At 39.8% G+C, this 20,308-nt stretch overlaps 1 protein-coding gene across 4 annotated transcripts in view; it reads right to left on the reverse strand.

Moving 5' to 3' along the window:
• Window positions 1–10,368: 10,368 nt before the first annotated feature.
• RAI2 (retinoic acid induced 2) overlaps window positions 10,369–20,308 on the reverse strand; it is a 124,329-nt gene continuing 114,389 nt past the window's right edge. For all 4 annotated transcript variants that reach the window (XM_072614222.1, XM_072614220.1, XM_072614219.1 and 1 more), the window contains one exon: window positions 10,369–12,516. In XM_072614222.1, the coding sequence (XP_072470323.1) occupies window positions 10,741–12,411 (1,671 nt within the window). In that variant the 5' untranslated portion in view covers window positions 12,412–12,516 and the 3' untranslated portion in view covers window positions 10,369–10,740. The remainder of the gene's footprint in view (window positions 12,517–20,308) is intronic.

Consider the following 20,308-nt stretch of genomic DNA (forward strand, 5'->3'; position numbering starts at 1 on the left):
CTACTGCTATTTGCTTCTGAGCTGGGACCTTGAACTGCTCCTCATTCTTGGGCACAGGTCCTGTCCTCATTCTGCCCTAGATCTGTGACTCAAAAACTTAGTAGTGGGTGAAAAAGATGCCAGTTGGCACCAGTTCCTGTACCCTGCATGAGGTTATACCTCAGGGCTTCTGGTCAGACGCCATCCCCAGTGTCCACAAACCTCTTTATCTGTGTCCCTATACTGAACTGGGCTGGACAAACAACTTACTGTGATTTTTTTTCTTGTATTTCTCAATCAGGATTCTATCTGGTGCATTTTCCAGATCTGTTTGTTGGAGTATTTGGTGGGGTTGGACCTTCCTGTACTTTTTTCCTTACTCATTGTCTTGGCTCTGCCCTCAGAATCCTCATCTTTTGTCAAAGCTCTTGTAATACCTCCTCTGTGAAGTCTTCCTTCATCCTCCTCCCTCTCTACCTGAGTTTTCAATACCTTCTCCTTTCTTTAACTTGTATTGACTTACCTGTGCAATGTTGGATTTGCTCAGTAGAATCCAAACTCCTTAAATACAGGAAGTGCTTTGTTGTTGACTTTGTATGCTGAACATCCAGCATAGAACTTTGTGCACTTAACAGATTTGTTGAATTGAATAGGATGGAATTGATAGGTGGTGTTTGACAGTTGCTATGACCAAACCATCCAGTGTGCTACTGGTGATGACCCTCTCCAAATTTAGCCAGGTTAGTCCTTAAACAACAGCCTAGCTCCAGCTCTATTTTAAATGAGGAGAGGAATCTACAGTTTGTGCTCTTCTTGAGAGCTGAAGTTTACTTCCATGACAGGATAAAGCATCAGGATGGGACTTTAGTAGGTGAGAACTTTTATACTTATATCTCATTAAAAGTCATCTTAATAGTTTTACTTGTTCTGGACTCTTTGGGTCTATTTTTGCCATTCAATATATTTGTCTTTAATATATTTGTTGCCTGTTCGGGCCAACTCATGACTTCTTGATGCCCCCAGGCAACTTTCTTACACTATAAATTATAGAGAAGGTATCTTTCTGAGGCAGCAAAATTTTGTACCTTTTGTATACCTGAGGGAGTTCCCTCATCAGAGACTTCCTTCTTACTGAAATCATAGGTCTAGGAGCTATTTCCTATCTCCATCTTACCCAAAAGTGATAAGCCTTCATACAAATTACTGATAAAAATATTGAATAACATCTCATACTCTCCAATGACACAAGAGAACATCTAGTTTTAAAACATGTTGGATTACCTTAGAATCCCCTATTTATTTACAAAGGCTTGATATGCTATTTATAATTAATCCAGTCCTATTCCAAAGTAATTCTCTTAAATAACACTACTAGTTAACAGATTGTTGACATTGTTGACTTGATTCCAAGTATTGTAAATACCCAAATGTTAATGAAAATTATATTCCTTGAAAAATGTTCAGCAATCTAGATTTCTTATTCTTTAGCCAGGCCATTGGACTTCTCTTTAGTCTGATGTACTGACAGTGAGCTCTACTTCGTTAAGTTTATAGTGTCTGTTGTCAAGAGAGGAAGTTTTTCTTCACTACACTCTCAGGATTGGCACATTGGTCCCTCTTTGTCTATTTGAGGCACCCAGGTATAGGTTCATGTCTCAGAGACTGTGGTTGACTATGTAGAGATAATACCTCTAATCCCTTCACACTTACTGTCATTACTCTCACTAATTCTGGAAGAGGAATGGGTTGTTGTTCAGTCATTTCTGACTCTTCATGACCATCTCTCTCCTTTTCAGACCAGGACTGGTGGTGAGAAAATAGGAGACTTGGGATAGCTGTTAGAGATCTGAATTACTAGATCCTGTTTCCTAGTTGAGAATGTTTCCCAGTATTGTTCGAAATACTGAAGGTATGGGAAAAAAAAATCCGTGATTTTGTCAGTATCATTCAGTCAACAAACATTTATTAAGCGCTTATGCTTTGCCAGACATTGTGCTAAGCACTAGGGATACAAAGTAAGGAAATAACATGGTCCCTGCCCCCAAGGAGCTCATATTCTAATAGGGAAGACAACATGCAAACAACCAAGTACATACAAGATATATACAGTATAAGTGGGAGGTAATCATGGAGGGAAGGCACTAGCAGTGGAGAGGACTGAGAAAGGCCTCTTGCAGAAAGTAGGTTTGAGCTAAGTCCTGAAGGAAGCAAGGAAAGCTAGGAGGCAAAAGTGAGAAGAAAGAGTATCCTAGCCATAGGGGACAACCAGTGAAAAGGTATAGATTTGGTGATGGAATGATGCATATCTGAGTGCATGTGTATCAATCTATCTATCTAGATATCCATTCATTTATTCACTGATTATTCAATTATTTGTTATTTTATTTATTTACTTATGTGTCTGTTTATTTATCTACATTACTATGGTAGGAAAAAAAAACCCCAATCACCAAGTAGCCATACTTCTATTGATAAAATTTACCAGATTTGCTTAGGCTGGTATAACCCAGATGTAACATCTATCCAATTCAATGAGCCTACCAGGGCCTGTGTTCCACTAGAATAGCTTCAAGAGCTCAGGTTCACCTCTCCCTGATGATGAAATATTGGAGTAGGACTTTCATCTTTCCATGAGACAAAAAAATCTCAGGTCCCAAATCATAATATACCCTCTGCCCCATTTCAAGCAACCACTGATATTTTCCATATTATAAAATGAACTGGGTACAGTGCCAGGCACATAATTGGTGCTCATTATAACATAGGTTTGTTGATAACCTCTTGGAGTTTCTGGAACAAAATGGGGCTGTACTTGACTCTCTACAGGTATCCTTTCCTCCACAGATACCAAATTTCATTTTAATTTAATCCTAAATCTTCAGAGAAATTGAGAAGAGTTGAATTTGTTTTCTGTAGGGAAGAAAGGGAGTTGCTCTCTTCTGAGACAACGGACTGCCAATAGCAGTGCCTGAAAACTGGCATCATGAACAAGGCTTAAATTCTCTTGAGAAATTATAACAACGGCTGCTATTTTGTTTGGAGTCAAGCACAACCTCATTTCCCTAACAACATCACCAGTCTTTCTGCCTGAAGTGTAGTTCTCAGAGCTGGGTTTGCCAGTTTTGCTGAATACACCCCTAGTATCTTCAAAGACAAGAGAATTATTTAATATTCCCTGTTCCTTTGTCGCCAGCAGCTGTGGGCCCCTCCCCCTTTCTTTTGTTTTTATAACAATTTCCATTTTAGATTTTCTTTCTGGTAAGAAAATAAATGCTTTTTGAGTGACCCAGACAGTCTGCCCCTGCCTTCTTTTTAAAAAGCCAAAGACAACACAAAAATATTTTTGCTATTGCTTTTCTTTATTTTTTAAATCTTTTTCGTTTTTGGAGTAAGGAAAGCAGTTATTTCTAAAGTATATCTTCATCTGCTTTTGAAAAAAGAGAGACTGAGATCATATCTGGGTGTATTGTACATAGTTGTGTTGAAATAGCCTTGAGTTTTGGCTCAGTAATTTGACTTCATTAATTTGTAATCGGGGCCAATCTGAACAGGGACTTGGCACAATGTTCTTTTGCTGAGCAAACTCTTTCTTCACAGTATAAACGGATTGAAAGGGGGAATGCTTAAAATGCTTAAGAACAAACTTTTAAGGGCTTTAAATAAATCACTTACATATAAACAATTGACTTGCTAGCTTAAATAAATTTTTTTATTTATTTGTAGATCTTTGAAGCTGAAAGAATAAAAAATGAGTTTAACCCAGAGGGCAATGGAGAAAGAGGCACATGGTATGGATGAGTAGGCTGCAGACACATTGCAAACAAAGAAATAGGATGGAGAAATAGGATTGAGGAAGTTGTCATAGAAATATTCAAGGGACAAAGGCAGGCTGCCTGTATTCTCCATTGACATTTTTCTTGATTTCAAGAGAAAGTGAGGAGGGTCCCTAGAAAGATGAGTGGGCCCCTATGGCAAATCTATGGTAGGACATAAACAAAAATTGAACATGGAATGGGTTATAATCTGTGTCCCTGGAAGGCATACCCATGTCATTGAGATTAGAGAGCCACTGGAGAACTGGAGAGAACCTTAGAACTCTCTTAGCCTATTCCCATTCATTTTACTGGTTAGGAAACTGAGTTCTAGAGACATAAAGGAAATTGTCCAAGGTAATACGAGTTATGTGAGAAGCACATAATTCAAACACTGAATACCATGTTGTCTCATGGTGTATTAGGCTGGCTTTTTACTAGGTTACTTACTTGGATAGTTTGTTTGAATGATACCTCAGTTTTTTGGTGTGGTAGTGGAGGCAGTGTGGTACTGTGGAAAGCTGGATTTGGACTTAGAAGACTTCAGTTTTACTAGCTGCATAATGTTGGGCAAGCATTCACCTCTCTGACTCAGTTTGCTCATCTGTAATATGAGGGTTGGTCTAGTTTAGGCATTCTTGACCTGGGTTCCACAGAAGTGCTCTATGGATGGATTTCAGAGACCATGAACTTGGATAGGGGGAAAATTACGTCTTTATTTCAACATAATATTTTTCTTTTATAGTCCTGTGTATTTTATTTTATGCATTTAGAAACATTACTCAGAGAAGGGTTTCACTGGCTTCACTAGACTGTCCAAAGGGTCCATGATATGAAAAAAAAGAGTTTAAGAGCTTCTGGTCAAAGTGATTTCTAAGGTCTTTTTCAGTAATGAAATCCTATTAAAGATGATTCTGGCTACATGAATTTTCCTAACTTATTGAGGGAAGATTTATGTTAAAACTTATAAAGTGTCCTCTCAGACTTTTTTCTTTGATTTTCAGACTCCTAGATCTAGAAGGGATCTTAGTCCAATCCCCTCATTGTGTTTACACAGAAATTGAGGCCCATGGAGGTGAAGATATTATTATTCAGTCATTTCAGTTGTGTCTGACTCTTCATGACCCCATTTGGAGTTTTCTTGCCAAGGATACTGGAGTGGTTTGTCATTTCCTGCTCCAACTCATTTTACAGATGAGAAAAACTAAGGCAAACAGGGTTAAATGACTTGCCCTAGGTCACAAAGCTAGGGAGTGTCTGAGGCTGGATTTGAACTCACAAAGGTATCTTTCTGATTTCAAACATACACCACTTTCTCCACTGGTTCACTTAGCACTATTCCTAGGTCACCCTACAGATCTGGGATTCAGACCCAGACACCAAATCCAGTGCTTTCCCCACTACAACAGTTTGGATTTGGGTATCCCAGGCTTCTAGCTTTACTGTCCTCATTATCATCGAATCAATTGCTTTAAGGGTAACAACTAGCTGGGATATACTGATAATTGATAAAAATTAATTCATTTACAATTATTCCATAATGTAGACTTTTCACTATTGAAACTATCCTTTCGTAGCATGAGCTCCATTGAACAAGGCTTTACTGTAATAACCATGGCCCCTAAGTTTTGGGGCAGCTAGGGTGGTGCAGGGGATAGAGTACTGGGCCTGGAGTCTCAAAGACTTGAGTTCAATCCTCTGACTTTAGACACATACTGTGTAACCCTGGGCAAGTCACTTAACCCTGTTTGCCTCAGTTTCCTTATCTGTGAAATGAGCTGGAGAAGGAAATGGCAAACCACTCCAGTATCTTTGCCAAGAAACCACTTAAAAGGGGGTACTAACAGTTGAAAATGACTAAACAACAAAAATTCCTTAGTTTGCAAACTTAGTTTTTAATAGTTGGACATAACACATGTCACCATTCCCTAGAAAGCTCTGGGCCTCAGTTTTCTTCTTTGTAAAAAGAGGGGTACAGCATTCTATCATGAGCTAGTTAGGGAGGAAATGGTTATCCTAGGATATAAATAGACTCTCATCCTTTACTATTTAGACTATTATTTTTCTGCTATAGATTATATCTGACAAAGGAGTTTTTCCACTTTACATCTGCTAGAGTGCATCTAGTTTTGCCTTGAAGGGAAACAAAAGGGAGGAGGCATCTTCAATTCTGTTTCTGATTTAATAACAAAAGCTAGCATTTATTATTTGTTTACAAAGCATTTGATTTATTTTATTATTTCATGATAATAACAACCTTTATTTAACATCTTTTTTTAATATAATAGGTTTTCTTTTTAATCCTGTGTATTTTATTTTATGCATTTAAAAATATTACTCAGAAAAAGCATCCATAGGTTTCACTAGATTGGGAAAAGATTAAGAGCCTTTGATCAAAGTGATTTCTAAGGCCCCTTTCAATGTTGAAATCCAATTAAAGATGATCCTAATTAATTGAATTTTCCTAACTTATTGAGGGTAGATTGAGGTAGGGACTATTATTATCCAAATTTTACATATGACAAAATTGAGGCAGAGATTAAGTGATTTGCTCACACGGCTGGTAAATATCTGAGAAAATATTTGAATTCAAATCTCTCTTGACTTCAGGTTAGCTCTCTATCTATTACATCACCTAAATGTCTTTAGTATTAATGACTGCTTATCATCATTCAATCATCAGAATGTGATCAGGATCTCTCCAAAATTTTCCTTTTCTTTTTTTCTGTAGTCCAATTAGGTTTTACTATACACAGCTCAAATCCCACCTATATAATTCCCGTTTGATAAAATTGGTGCAGCCTTCTGTTAATTACTCCTCTTCATAATTTCAGAATAAAAACTAATATCCATTGTGCATTAATTTTTTTGGAAGGGTGATGTTTGACTTTTCCAGAGACTGATTCCATTTTTCAAAAGGTTGGTGAGGTGACTTGAAGGTCATGTCAGAGAAGGATGGGTAGAAGGTAACTGGAGATGGATAGTCTAAAGAAGAAAAGACTTGGGACTTTATTGGGACCTTCTAATATTAGAAAGATTTTCATGTGGTAGAAGGTTTTAGACTTGGACCCAGTAGGTACAATGAGATGCAATGAGTGCAGGTCATTAGGAGGCAGTGTTTGTCTCAGAAGAAAAAAACCAAACAAACTTAAGTAGACCTGTCCAAAAGTGGAATGAGCTACTTCAAAAGGTTCCTTATCACTGGAGGTCATCAAGAAGAACCACTGTTTCACAACTCATGAGAGAAATAATTTTTGCTTTATATATCGTTTGGCCCAACTGAATTTTGAATTCTCTTCTAAAGCTTAAATTTCCAAAGTCTTGGAACTTTTTTTAGAGACAGGGGGTATGGGTGGGAAAGAGGGCAGAATATTGAAAACACAAAGAAAAGTTAAAAACAAACAAACAAACAAAAAACCCCAACTCTGCCAGGCCAGATTCTTTAGGTAGATGGGCTGCTGAGGACTCATTGAACTAGAGAGCCAAAATGGAATCATTAAACTGAGACCTAGACTTTGTTAGTCACCTACAAAGAACCTGAGATCCACAGCTCAGTAGTTTTTGATTAATGAACCTGTCCATAAGGTGACACTTTCAAATTTATATACACTTTGATAGTACCTTAACCCTCCCAAACATTGTCAGTACTCTAATAAAAAAAATCAAAAAGTTTAAAATTTTGGAAATAATTTATTTTGAGTTACCTTTGCATCCAAGGGTTCATCATTGTCAATGGGGCAATGTTGGGCACATCAGGAAACTCAAACTGATCAGTAGTTTGTGCCTTCTCTTTGCTGAAAGAAATTGGTAGTAGGGGAAGTAACCTTACATTTTATAATAAGACTTTTTATAATAAGATTAAGGGAAGGAAAATATTAGTTAAAACTTGCTGATACATGTATTCCTCTTCCCTTAATGTCTTCTTTTTTAGCTTCAATACTGAAAGATACAGGAGATAGATTTATGACTTTTGACAAAGTTCCTGGGTGCATCAGTTATTTGCAGGTATGAAATGCCTACCAGTTGAAAAAAAATTGTCACTTATGAAATGACTGGGGGAGTGATGGAAGGAACAGAATGTTATAGGACTCCATTGTCACTTTAGTGACAGTCAATCTCTTCTACAAAAAGTCCACTTTCCCAGGAGACTCTAGCCTTTCACTCGCTGCCATCAACAGCAGCAGCAACCACAAGCATTTATTAGGCACCTACTATGTGTTGGGCACAATAATAAGCCCAGGGCAGCTAGATGGCCCAGAGTGCTTGACCTTGAGTCAAGAAGAATCATGTCCCTGAGTTCAAATCTGACCTCAGACACTTAACTAGCTGTATAACGCTGGGCAAGTCACTTAATCCTGTTTGCCTCAGTTTTCTCATCTGTAAAGTGAGCTGGAAAAGGAAATGGCAAACCACTTCGGTATCTTTGCCAAGAATACCCCAAAAGAGGTCATGGACACAACTGAACAACAACAACAAAAATGTGTTGGACAGCGTGCTAAGTTCTGGGATTATAAAGGAAGTAAAAAATATTGTCCCTGCCTTCACGGAGCTGACTCAGAAGAAACCTGCAAATGTAGGCAGGTTAAGACAACTTGAAAGCTCAAGGCACCTTACTTCCTGTGCACGGAGAGGATCTGCCAGGGTCCCTGCTACTCAGTAGCACAGATAGAGAAAGGTGGGAAGGAGAGGGGAGATAATGACCATAGAAGGGTCCTTTCGGCCCCACATCTGACTGGCAAAGATGCCTTCACTCAGGTTGGTCACATTCCATCCCTCTTGTGTCCTCCCAGAAGATGGTGGCGGTCATTGGCCAGTTAATGGCTATTATAGTGGGAGTGGAGCTATAACTCCATTAGTGTTTTTTTAGGGTAGTACAAGCCATGGCATCAGGCCTGACTCTAGCCTATTCTCGCAGGACCCCTGCAAACTAAAGTGAAAAGAGTCTGAACTTTTCCAGGGACAACCAAAGGAAACCCCTGAAGGGAAATCTTGTGGCTAATTACTTCTCTAACATTTTTGTATGCACCTACACCCAGAGGGACCTTTAAAGCAGCTGCCTGGAGAATGGATTATTTTTTATTATTTTTCCCCCCTTAGAGTGTCAGGAGAGCTAAGAGTCTTCACAACACATCCCAAATGGTGAGGAAGGGATGCAGGAATAGAGGGAGATGAGCTCTCAGTACAGAGCAGAAACCAGCAGAAGCCCACCAGGAACAAGCATTAGGCGATTAAAACTTGTCCCCACACACAACATTTTTGTTTCGTTTGGAATCAGAACAAAGACTGGCTGCTTAGGACAAAAACAAAACAAACAAAAAACTTCAAGAAACCTAGGCAGAGGGCAGAAATGGAAAAAGTTTGGACCATTTAAAAGCAGAAAAGATGCAGTTTGGCTTCAGGGTAGCAGAAGGGAATAGTTAATCTGACAAGAAGCTGCTATTTAATTGTTTGCCATTATGTTGCACTTAAAAAAAAAACAAACCCAAAAACTGGGATGTTAAAAAAAAAGCAAGTGATGGTAAGACTACAATGATGCGCCTGCTATAGGAACAGTTAAAAGTGTAACCCTGTAGGCAGAAGGCCTGGTAATAAAAGTCACAGAACAGTTAACCCAGTTGCATTTTTTCCTGTTTGTGGTCAATACTAACAGAGGGAAACTCATGAATTGCAACAAGTGAAGACTTTTTAACCTGGAAAGAAGACATGCAAAAATAACCTACCTCTGGCACAGTTTCAGACACAATGTATCAGGTGCCACCCATCAGATTTAAGTTCACATTCCCACTTGCTAGCTAGTGTGGGTGGCTTTCACATTGGCAGGTGACAGTGTTACAGTGTTTCTTTTCCTTATGTGGGCGTCCATCAAGAAATAGTTAAACTAACAAAGAACAATGCTTTCTGTCCCATATATCTTGATTCAGGCTGGGAAAAATGAGAATTCTCTTTACCCATTTGGCAACCAACTTTCTTTCTATCTTGTATGACCACCCCAAGGGTTTTCTATTAGTCAGACCAGTCTAAGTAGCACCTTTGAATTTTGGGTGCTTTCAAAACAGATTCAGCAACAGAGATGCTGGGATTATAGATTTAGAGCTGAAAGGGTCCTCCTCCAAGGTCCTCTTACCTAACCTCATTTTAAAAATGAGGAAATTGAGGCCTAGGGTAGTTAAATATTGCTCAAGGTTACTTAGATAGAGCCCGAGGCAGAATTTGAATCCATGTTCTCTTTTATTAGAGTCTGGGCTAACTTTCTATCATATGAGCTTGCCTCCCTAAACGTTACTTCTCTTCTGTTTGTTTCTAAGGAAAATTCAAATAGAATCCATAGAATTTAGAGTTTAGAAACCTCTCACTTTTCAGATTAGGAAAGAGAGGCCCCAAAGGGGTGAAGTGATCATATGTAGTATGTCTAGCAGTTTCCTGATGGTGCTATTGGGTAATAGAATTTTTCTCAGTCTGTTGGAACCTAACAGCTTAGAGTTATAACCCAGATAAATGCTTCACAGTTTACAGACTTTGAGCCAAACCTACCCAGTTAATCAAAGCAAACTTACAAATGACAGAATGCTGCAACCAATTAGCACATACAAACATTTATTTTGAAATATTCATCCTACCCATTATTAGGAATTACATCATCAAAGCACTTTATGGCAGTGAAAATAGCTTTTACCCCCTCTGACTCATCTGTTATTCCATTAAAGCTGCAAAAATGTGCAATCCACTGGAAAAATAGGTTGCTTTTATTTACTCTTTCAGGAAAAGTTGAAAATTAAAAAAAAAAAGCCAAATCAGCTTACAGGGAATCTAGAGCTGATCCTTTCCTCCCACCTCCCCACTAACCCCAAAAAATAACTTACAAAGATAGTTTAAGTTTTAAATGCTTTTTTTAAACCATGTGCATCTTTCCCCATAATATTATAATCTTAATTTTTTTAAAAGCCATAATTTACTTTCTTGGAAAAAAGGCAGCCAGCCGTTGCTTTTTGATTGGAAGAATGTGTATCTCCTGGGAGTTCATTTTCTTTAACTTTACACTCCTGTTTTTGATGGGTTTCCTAAGGGATTCTGCATTTTCCCTGGACTCTGCTTGGCCTTTAACATCATAGCATTGCAGCACAGAATCCTGGGGAAGGTCTCTCTTGAAGGAAAAGTTTTTGGTGGACACCCCTGAGAGGCCTTTGATCTTGCCACAAAAAATTGTGGGCACTGCATCCTTGACAGAGACGATCACTTTGGCCGTCTGTGACGTGCTTACTATCTCAATGTTATTTCCAGTCTTGGGTTCGCAGCCTGGACGGCTGGTCTGGTCCACCAGCCACTTCTGCTGTTGCCTCAGGAGCTCAGACGAGTTGCTGTTGCTGCTGCTGCTATTGCGGCTGTCTTTGATGGTGGTTTCAAGTGGCTTAGGCTGGGTGAAAGGGATAACTGTGCCTGACAGTTTCTCCATCAAGGGAAGGACTGGACTGTCCATGGCTGAACTGGGACACATGACTGCCTCAGGGAGAGTCCCAGAACCTCCTGCCTTTCGGGAGGAAGAGAGGGATAGATCTAGTGCACTATCTTCAGGGTATGATGGTAGGTTGACCTCGCTTGCTTTGAGCAAGGGCATGGACTTCATGGAAAGGTCCAGGGCCTCGTTCTCATTGCCCATTTTGATCACTGTGTGGCGGCTGAGTTGGGAAAACTCCCGTTGCTGGAGAAAGTTGAAGGGTTTTATCTCTTCCTTCTCTAGAGGGGTTTGAGTACCTTTACAGGAATACATACCAAAGGAGGGTGGCTTTGGGAAGTCAGGGCTGAGTTTGGATTCAGAACCATGGGGCACAGCTATTGGAATAGGAATGGGAATAGGAACCGGCACTGGCAAGGGGACAATCACAGGATATGGCACCAGGAGAGTGGCTGGTGGGACCAGAGGAGATAGTGGCGAGCTAAAAGGCTGAGGTGGGACAGAAGCATAATCTGGAGGAGGTTGACAAGATGATGAACCTAAAGTCCCCTGGGAAGGAAACAAGTCCTGAAGAACAGCAGCAAACCCTGGTGTCTGAAATACTGGGGGTAATACAGGTTCTTGGGGTTGACTGGGGGGTTTCTGATCTAGCAGCTGGGGTTGTCCCACAGGGGCAGAAGTCCCTTGGAAAAGATTGTTGTGAATGGGATTGGTGGGGCAGGCAGCACTTTGAGGCAAGACCAGTGGAGAATTTAAATGTTGGAACACATGCTGCTCTAAGAGGACAGGCAGAGGCACTGGACCTTGGGTAGTCATGACATAGGGGGTATTATTGTTGGGACTGATCTGAGGTGTGGTGCTTCCTGCGACTTGCAAATGTATTGGCAGGACCACTGGGCTGTCCCCTAAGCAAATTGGCTGAAGCACAGTTGCTGCGACTTTCAGGGCTACCCCGCTTTGTGATTCTGCTGGAGGGGTCAGGATGGAAGGGGCTGGAACAGTCACTAGTGGAGAAAGTGCTTTTTTCATCAAGTCTGTTGAGTTGATATTCCATGCCTCAGCAGTGATCAGCTGGGCCACACCATTTTCCAGTTTGTTATTGGCCAAGGAGGGAGGAGAGCTGGTAACATCCATGGGTAGGTTTTGGGTGTCCTTGTATAATTCCTCCATTGTATGGGATTTGGGCGTTTTCACAGAATGAGAGTTTACATTGCTGTTACCAGAATTCCTGTTGTTCCTGGTCGACCAAAGGCATTTGCACCAACATAACTTGGCCTGGAACACAAAAATATATTTTAAGCATGGTGTAAATCTCCATTAAAATAATATTTGTGACTGCTTTACAAATGGCTATCACAACCTCCCCCTCCCCAAGCAAAACAAAAAACCCTAATCCTTCCAAAAAAAAACTTAACCACCCATCCTTTTAAATGTTTCCACATTTTAGCTAACTGTAGCATGGAGATTATCTATATATGTAAACATTACTGATATCTCCTTTAATATATACAAACATACACAGTCATCTGTGGGTGGAGGACACTAGTGAATTTAACAGATTATTGAGCTATAAACACAGATGATTTAATGACTAAACTACTAAAGTGAAGTCAAATGAAAAAATCAGAGCTCAGAGTCTTGTTCCCCCAGGGACTCAGCTTCTCTGTTTAACCTCTTAAAGTCATGTCAAGTCAAAGAAAGTCTTCTATATGGTAGGCACTAAGTCAAATGCTAGGGATACAAAGAAAGGGAAAATAATAATAAAAATAATAGCTAACATTTATATAATACTAGGCACTGTGCTAAACGCTGGATACAAAGAAAGGGAAAAACAGTCCCTGTCCTCAAGGAGCTCCTAATCTGATGGTGGGGACAGCATACAAACATCTACATACAAGTAAAATAGACACAGGATAAACTGAAGGTAAGCTCAGAGGGAAGGCACTAGCATTAAGGGAAATTGGAAACAACTTCTTGCAGAAGGTAAGATTTGAGCTAGGACTTACCTTAAAACATAAAACCCCAAAGCTTTATTCTAAGCAGCTATGTGGTCCAGTTAAGAGATGTTAAGACCAATCTTGTTTTTTTCTTAGAAAGGTAACAATAGCTAGCTTTCCTGAAAAATCAGCTTTAAAAAACTCCATGCAGATTGGAATCCTCTCAGGAGAGGGAGGGAAGGGGGTCTGGGCCTGCAAACTATTTTTTAAAAAATCTTTTTATATCAACGAGTCTCCTGTAAATAGAACAGACAATGCAAAAGAGTGATCATATGCAATATGAGAACAGATGGGGATGGCAATGCTTCGAACAAGTGATTTTGTCATTGTGTGTGTGTATGTGTATGTGTGTGTGTGTGTGTGTGTGTGTGTGTGTGTGTGTGTGTGTGTGTGTGTGTGTGTGCAGGCGTGTTTCATCAGTCTTTCTTCCCAATAATAGGAAATCCTTTTCCCCAGAGCCTGATCATGCCAATAGTGAGAAGTAGATCTCTTGCTAAGAGGTAAAGAATACAAATCAAAGCTGGCTTACATTTTCTCTAACTAGCTAATATGTCACCTGACCTCCTCAAATTTTAACCTGACTTGAGAAGGGAGAAAAGGAAGAGAAGGTCTATCAGAGGAACTGGTTTTGGGGGCTGCAGAACTGTGGTGCTTTTTGAAAGCATTTGTCCCTAAGTCATTGAGTTCTCAGGGTCAGGATGACCCTATACTAATGTGTCTTTGAATTCTACTCGGTACAGAAGAAAACAAGCATATGTGGTTCCTAAAGTAAGGACTGCAGCCTGTGATACTAATCACCATGGAAACTTGTCCATATTTAGCATTGTTACCATGGAGAAGGCAGGGACCATGTCTAATTCTGGAATCTGTACAGCGCCTAGAGCCCTTGTTGACACTTAATAAAAATTTAAATAGCACCAAGTCCACATCTTCATTTAGGCTGGACAAGACTTCTCCAATTCAAATTCTCTACCTATCTATAATGACTCGTGCTAGGAAATTATCTTGCCACCAATACCCTGAAATGAACAGCTTTCAGTTCCCAACAAAATAAAATGTATACATTGGTCTTACAAATAAATCAGCCAAGTCTAATAATCGAGAAGGAAATTAAAAAAAGATCTCCTCTAAGGCAGAAACTTTTTCTCCCTGTGGTGAAAGAATAAGAGAAGTGGTTTAGGACACTAAGGGTACTGAAAGTCCTACTCTTTCTGGAAAGAAACAAGCAATTATGCCACTTGGCACCTGTCCATTTAAATATCAGGGAGCCAGGGTCCCTAGCCAAGATGACAGTGGGGTCTCTCCAGGACAAGCAAGTTTAGACAGTAGTAGTCACAATAATGATAATAATAACCTTAACAACCACCACCACCACCAATAATAACAAAAATAATATTGGCATTTACAAAGCACTTTACATAGGTTATCTCATCTTATCTTCACAATAGCCCTGTGAAGTAGAGGCTATTATTGCCTTCATTTTATAGATAAGGAAACTGATACAGACAGAGGCTAAGTGACTTGCTGAGGGTCTTATAGATAGCAAGAATCTGAGATAGGATTTGAATTTAGGGCTTCCTAATTTCAATTCTAGCATTTTAGCCACTGTCTAGTAATTGGTTTATCTTTGTAGAGGGGTGTTAGTTTATTTGTTTACCTGTTTCATCTCCTCTACCAGATTGTTGTTGTTGTTGTGTTCATCCTTCATTTTTGAAGAAGACCATGCCATCAGAGAACTGATGACAGGACTTGCACTTGACTTTGTTTTGAGTGAGGGAGGGCTGTGCAGGTCACCAGCCTCACTTCTCCTCCAGAGCCATCTGGATCCGGTGACCAGATATTCATTAGGATGCCTGGAGATGGCCCAGGATGCACCGGAAGAACTTGGCCCCTTTAGGCCAAGGTACTCACTTAGAGTGAGGTAATGCCCATTTATTGATAGGCCTGTTTAAGAAGCAGCCAGGGGGTCACCCCTGTAATGAGGCAAAGAAAAATGAAGACATATACATATAATCTTAAGGATAGAAAATTTAGAATTTAGTAAGGGAGAAACAAGATACTATTGATCATGGTATTGCTCATGATGTTTATGTAATACCTTTCACACAGACATCAACTAGGCCTTCAATTAGGCTATTAGAGACCAATGGTTTCCAATGTGTGGGTTCTATTGTCTGACCATCTTCAAATTTGGTGGTCAGGGACCAACTAGGATTTGAGTGTGTGTGTCTATGTGCGTGTGCGTGTGTGTGCGTGTTGTGAGTTGATTCACTGAACAGTTATTTATTAAATGCCTACTCTTTGTTGACAAAATTGCATAAAACGTGATTTATGGCCTGGGTAAGATTACAATCTACTAACTGACAAGGTGGGTATGAGAACACAAGGCTTACTTTGTCAACTCAAAAACTTAGTACTAGGCTTCATTTTCCTAACTTTCTTCATCTGCCCCCAGCCTACAACTGTATTCAGATTATATGATTTCTTATGGTTAAGGTAAATTTTCTTAAAGGGGTGGGTGATGATGACATTGACGTGTAAGTTCAAATGAGTTTATTAGCTTACTTGGACAGTCCCCTATAGCTAGACAAGATGAGGAAAGATCAGAAGCTAAGAGAGCAGGGAGCAGAATTTAGGAAGGTTAATCTAGGTGGATTGCATCAGTTTCCTCATATGTGAAATAGGTATAATATTGCAGTACCTCATTTCTAAATTCCTGAGCTGGGGGCAGTTAGGTGGTACATCAGACTGAGTGCCCTGAGTGCAAGTATGACCATGGACCCTTAATGGTAGGTCCCTTACTCTGTCTTAGCCTCAGTTCCCTCATGTGTTGTTGATCATTCATTTCAGTTGTGTCTGACTCTTCATGACCTCATTTGGGTTTGGGTTTTTTGTTTTTTTTTGGCAAAGATACTGGAGTGGTTTGCCATTTCCTTCTCCAACTCATTTTACAGATGAGGAAACTGAGGTAAATAGGGTTAAGTGACTTGCCCAGGGTCATACAGTGTCCTAAGCCTGATTTGAATCTGGTCTTCCTGATGCTAGGCCCTAAACTCTAATCACTAAGCCACCTAGCAGCCCAAAATGTGGGCTATTTTTTATATTATTCCCAAAATAAGTCCTATTCTAACTAGAGCACCTAAGAGGGAGGAATAATTCCACTGGTCTGTTCTAGAAAAGATTCTAATAATAATAATAATTCTACAAAAGTTTCTAATAATTCTAAAATCTTAGAATCCTGCCTAGAGAACCCTCTTCTTACTTCCATGATCCTTCTTTTGCCCCAAAGCCTTGGCCTTCAACCTGCCATCTTCTGGTTCCCTAGCAGAGCTCACCTGCCCAATAATAAGCAGAAAAACAGTCTTCTACCAAGCTGGGCACATTGAAACCGGGCTGAGACGGTCCCTCTAGGACCGTTATGCTTGGCAATCATAAAGCTACAGTGACAGTGATAGAATAAAACCCAGCAAATGAAATTAGGGTTAAAAGGGCAAGTTGTAGTCCCTGGAGGATGAGCTAAGACTGCTAAGTAATGATTGGGGAGGAGGCTGGGGCTCATTCCCAAGAGCTCAGAAGCAAAGCTATTCATTAACTCTAGGCAGAGGCCTCGAAAAACCTCTTCAAATCAAATAGGCATCAAAAAAAGAACCATTAACTAATGAACAGTTGCACTTTGTCAAGAAGAGGAGGTGCTAATTTGTTTCCTTGGTGGCAGAGAGTGGGTTATTTTGAGAGCATTTTTTTCTTTTTTGAAATGGGATTAAATGAGGTCATCCCTCAATTCTCTCTGTCTCTCTCTCTCTTTCTTGTCTGTCTGTCTGACTGTGCCCTCCCCCACCCAAGTTAGAGTTAGCTGGATGAAGTCAATGATCCTCCATTCCAATTAGGAAGATCTACCTTTATCTCTGATTTACTTATTTGGGGATAATCTTACCTTAACTTTGATTGTCTTCAGCCATTACCAAGTTTGCCCTTTTCATAACCACTTGCCCCTTGCTTTCTTCCTCTCTCCCATCATGTACAGAAACTCTGTTCCCACAAAGCAAGACTATCTGGGGCGGACAGAGTTTATGAAGCCCATGGTGAATCTTATGTAGCATGCTTACTAAGGCCTGGCCACTCACTCTTACTCTCCCAATCCTGATTTTTGCTGGCTGGTCAGGCTTGTTCTCTCCTCAGGGTTCTTAGGGATAATCCTGAGTCAGTTAGCCAATCAATAAACATTTACTGAGCACCTACTTTGGGTCAGGCACAGTGCTAAATGCTGGGAATACAAAAAGAAGCAAAAGACATTCCTTGACCTCAAAGAGCTTAAAATCCAGTGGGGGAGATAACATGTAAACAAATACAAAGCAGCTAAAGACAGAATAATTAGGAAATAATTGAAAAGGGAAAGAACTCGAATTCAGAGGAACTGGGGAAGGCTTCCAGGAGAAGGTGGGACTTTAGAAGAAGCCAGGGAGATCAGAAGTCAGAGCTGAGGAAGAAGAGTGTTCCAGGTATGGGGATCAGTCAAGAGATGGAGTGTCCTGTTCATGGAATAGCCAGTGTCACTGGGTAAACACTGGAAAAGTGGGAGGGGGAAGATTATAAATGGCTTTGAATGTCAAAAGAGAGAATTTTTTAAAATTTGCTCCTGGAGGCAACAGGAAGCTCCATTCAGCCACTGAAGTGATTTTCCTAAAATGCACATCTGATCATGTCACCCCTCTCCCCCTACACCTCAAAACCTTCTAAATAGCTGGGGGAAGAGTAATTGCCACTGGAGCATTTACCCATTGGAGTTATGCCCCCATGAGAAGGGTTGAAATATTTAAAGCCATTTCCTAAGAAAGGAGGATGGGGAATAAGGGTGAGAAACCATAATGTGTAAAGATGGAAACCTTATGAGGGAGTCAAAGAATTGATAATACTAAGAACCAGAGTGTAGTATATACCACTGTCTTTGAACTCAGATTAATCTTCCTGACTCCAGGCTAGCACTTTATGGCAGAATGGATTGTAGTCCTGCAGTCAGGAAGACCTTGCCATCAGATACTTATTAGCTGTGTGACCTTGGGCAAGTCACTTAACTTCTGTGTACTCATATCTGCCTCATCTCTAAAATGGAGATAATAATAATACCTACTTCCCAGGGTTGTTATGAGGATAAAATGAGATAATAATGGCTAAATCATCATAGATGAGAAACTTCTTGACTGTGCTTATTTTATCTTTGTATTCTCAGTATCTAGTTAGTACCTAGCACATCGTGGGTGCTTTAATAAATATTTGTTACATTGAATTTATGAAGCTGCTTTTTACACACTTGGTATCAATGTGCCCACATCTTTCTGAGTTCTTCATTTTTAGCTTGGCTGATTTCTTATATGGATCTATCCATACTTCTGCATACCCCTTTTGGTTGTCACTTCTAAAGGCCATACAATGCTCCTTTTGGCCATAGCATGATTCTGAAGTGATTCTCCTGGGAAACGTCCAATATTTTCAAGTATTTGATTTTGACCCCATGAATATGATCTGTCATTGAGGGGAGTAGGATGTTGTCTGAGATTTTAGCTCTCAGGGAAATGCAGGGAAACAGAGTTTGTTCGTGTTTAGAATTTTTCAGTGAAGTTTACAGATTGGATACCTGGTCAATTAGTCATTCAAGATTTTGAATGCAAAACATTGTACTAGATGCTGGAGATACAAAGAATTATCCAAAACAGTTCCTACCTGCAAGGAGCTCAAATTCTAATGTGTAAATTACTAGGAACATATAAGATATATACCGAGTGAGTAGAAGGCAACCTAAGAGAGGAAGGTACAAGAAACTGAGGGGACCTGTTAGGGTTCCTCTTTTAGAAAGTGGGACCTGAGCTGAATCTTGAAGGAAGCCAGGGAAACTGAGAGGCAGAGATGAAGAGGGAGAGTATTCTAAGCATGGGGGATAGTCCATGCAAAGGACAGAGACAGAAGAGGGAATGTTATGTCCCAGAAACTGCAAAAGAGGTTCAAATCTCTATCAAATGAAAGAGGTGGACTAGATGACTTCTGAGATTCTTTTCTAGAACCTGCTAGTCTCGGTGGCCCCCATACTTCTTGGTCTTTTACTTTTCTGAGGTTAAATCAATAATATCATGCTGATTTGCTGAGTATTATAGAAAACCATCAGAGGCAGTTGGAAAGGCAGATAGAGTGTTGAGCCTACAGTCAGGAAGATGGGAGTTCAAATCTAGCCTCAAACAATAAGTAGTTGTATGACCCTGGCCAAGTCTCTTAACCTCTGACTCTCTCAATTTCCTCATCTGTAAAGTAGGAATAATAATAGCACCTACCTCCCAGAACTGTTGTGAAAAAAATGAAATAATATTTGTAAAGACTTGGCAAAGTGACTAGAACATAGCAAGCACTTCATAAATACTTATTTTTTCCCTCCTCCCTCTCCCATTGTACATTAGGTGCAGGTAAGAGTACTACCTGAAGCTATGTCTCTTATTATCTTTCTTAGCCCAGAGATGCACTGAATATTCCAGAAACAAATTCCATTTGGGTAAAAATGGTGAAAAAAAAGTTTTCTTGTCCTAAAGACTATAATAACAATGGATTACTTGCTCAGCAATTAAATCTTCTGAACTTTTACCAGCATGGCATCTCATACTGAAGTTTAGAAAATTATTATTCCATTAAAAAATTCCTAACTTGGTTGGAATCCATAAACTAACTACAAAGATCCTGGGACTGGATGGGATATCACACCAGAAAAAAAGATCCTGTCCTCTGCTTAAAGAATCTTAGCTTAATTTAATTCAATTCACAAGAACCTTTTGAACAAACACCTACTTAGGGCTTAGCGATTTGTCCAGGATCATACCCATTAGTATATGTCTGAAGCAGGATTTGAACTCAAGAAGATGAGTTTTTTTTTGACTCCACACCTGGCACTCTATCCACTGTGCCACTAGCTGCCCAACTGCAAGATTATATTTACTATATATAATGACAACAATAACAGTAATAATAATGTGATTATTAGATAATAATAATGAGCATTTCTATAGTGTTTTAAGGTTTGCAGAGTACTTTGC

This window comes from Notamacropus eugenii, chromosome 5 (assembly GCF_028372415.1).
Source record: "Notamacropus eugenii isolate mMacEug1 chromosome 5, mMacEug1.pri_v2, whole genome shotgun sequence".
In the NCBI taxonomy this organism is placed as follows: Eukaryota; Metazoa; Chordata; class Mammalia; order Diprotodontia; family Macropodidae; genus Notamacropus; species Notamacropus eugenii.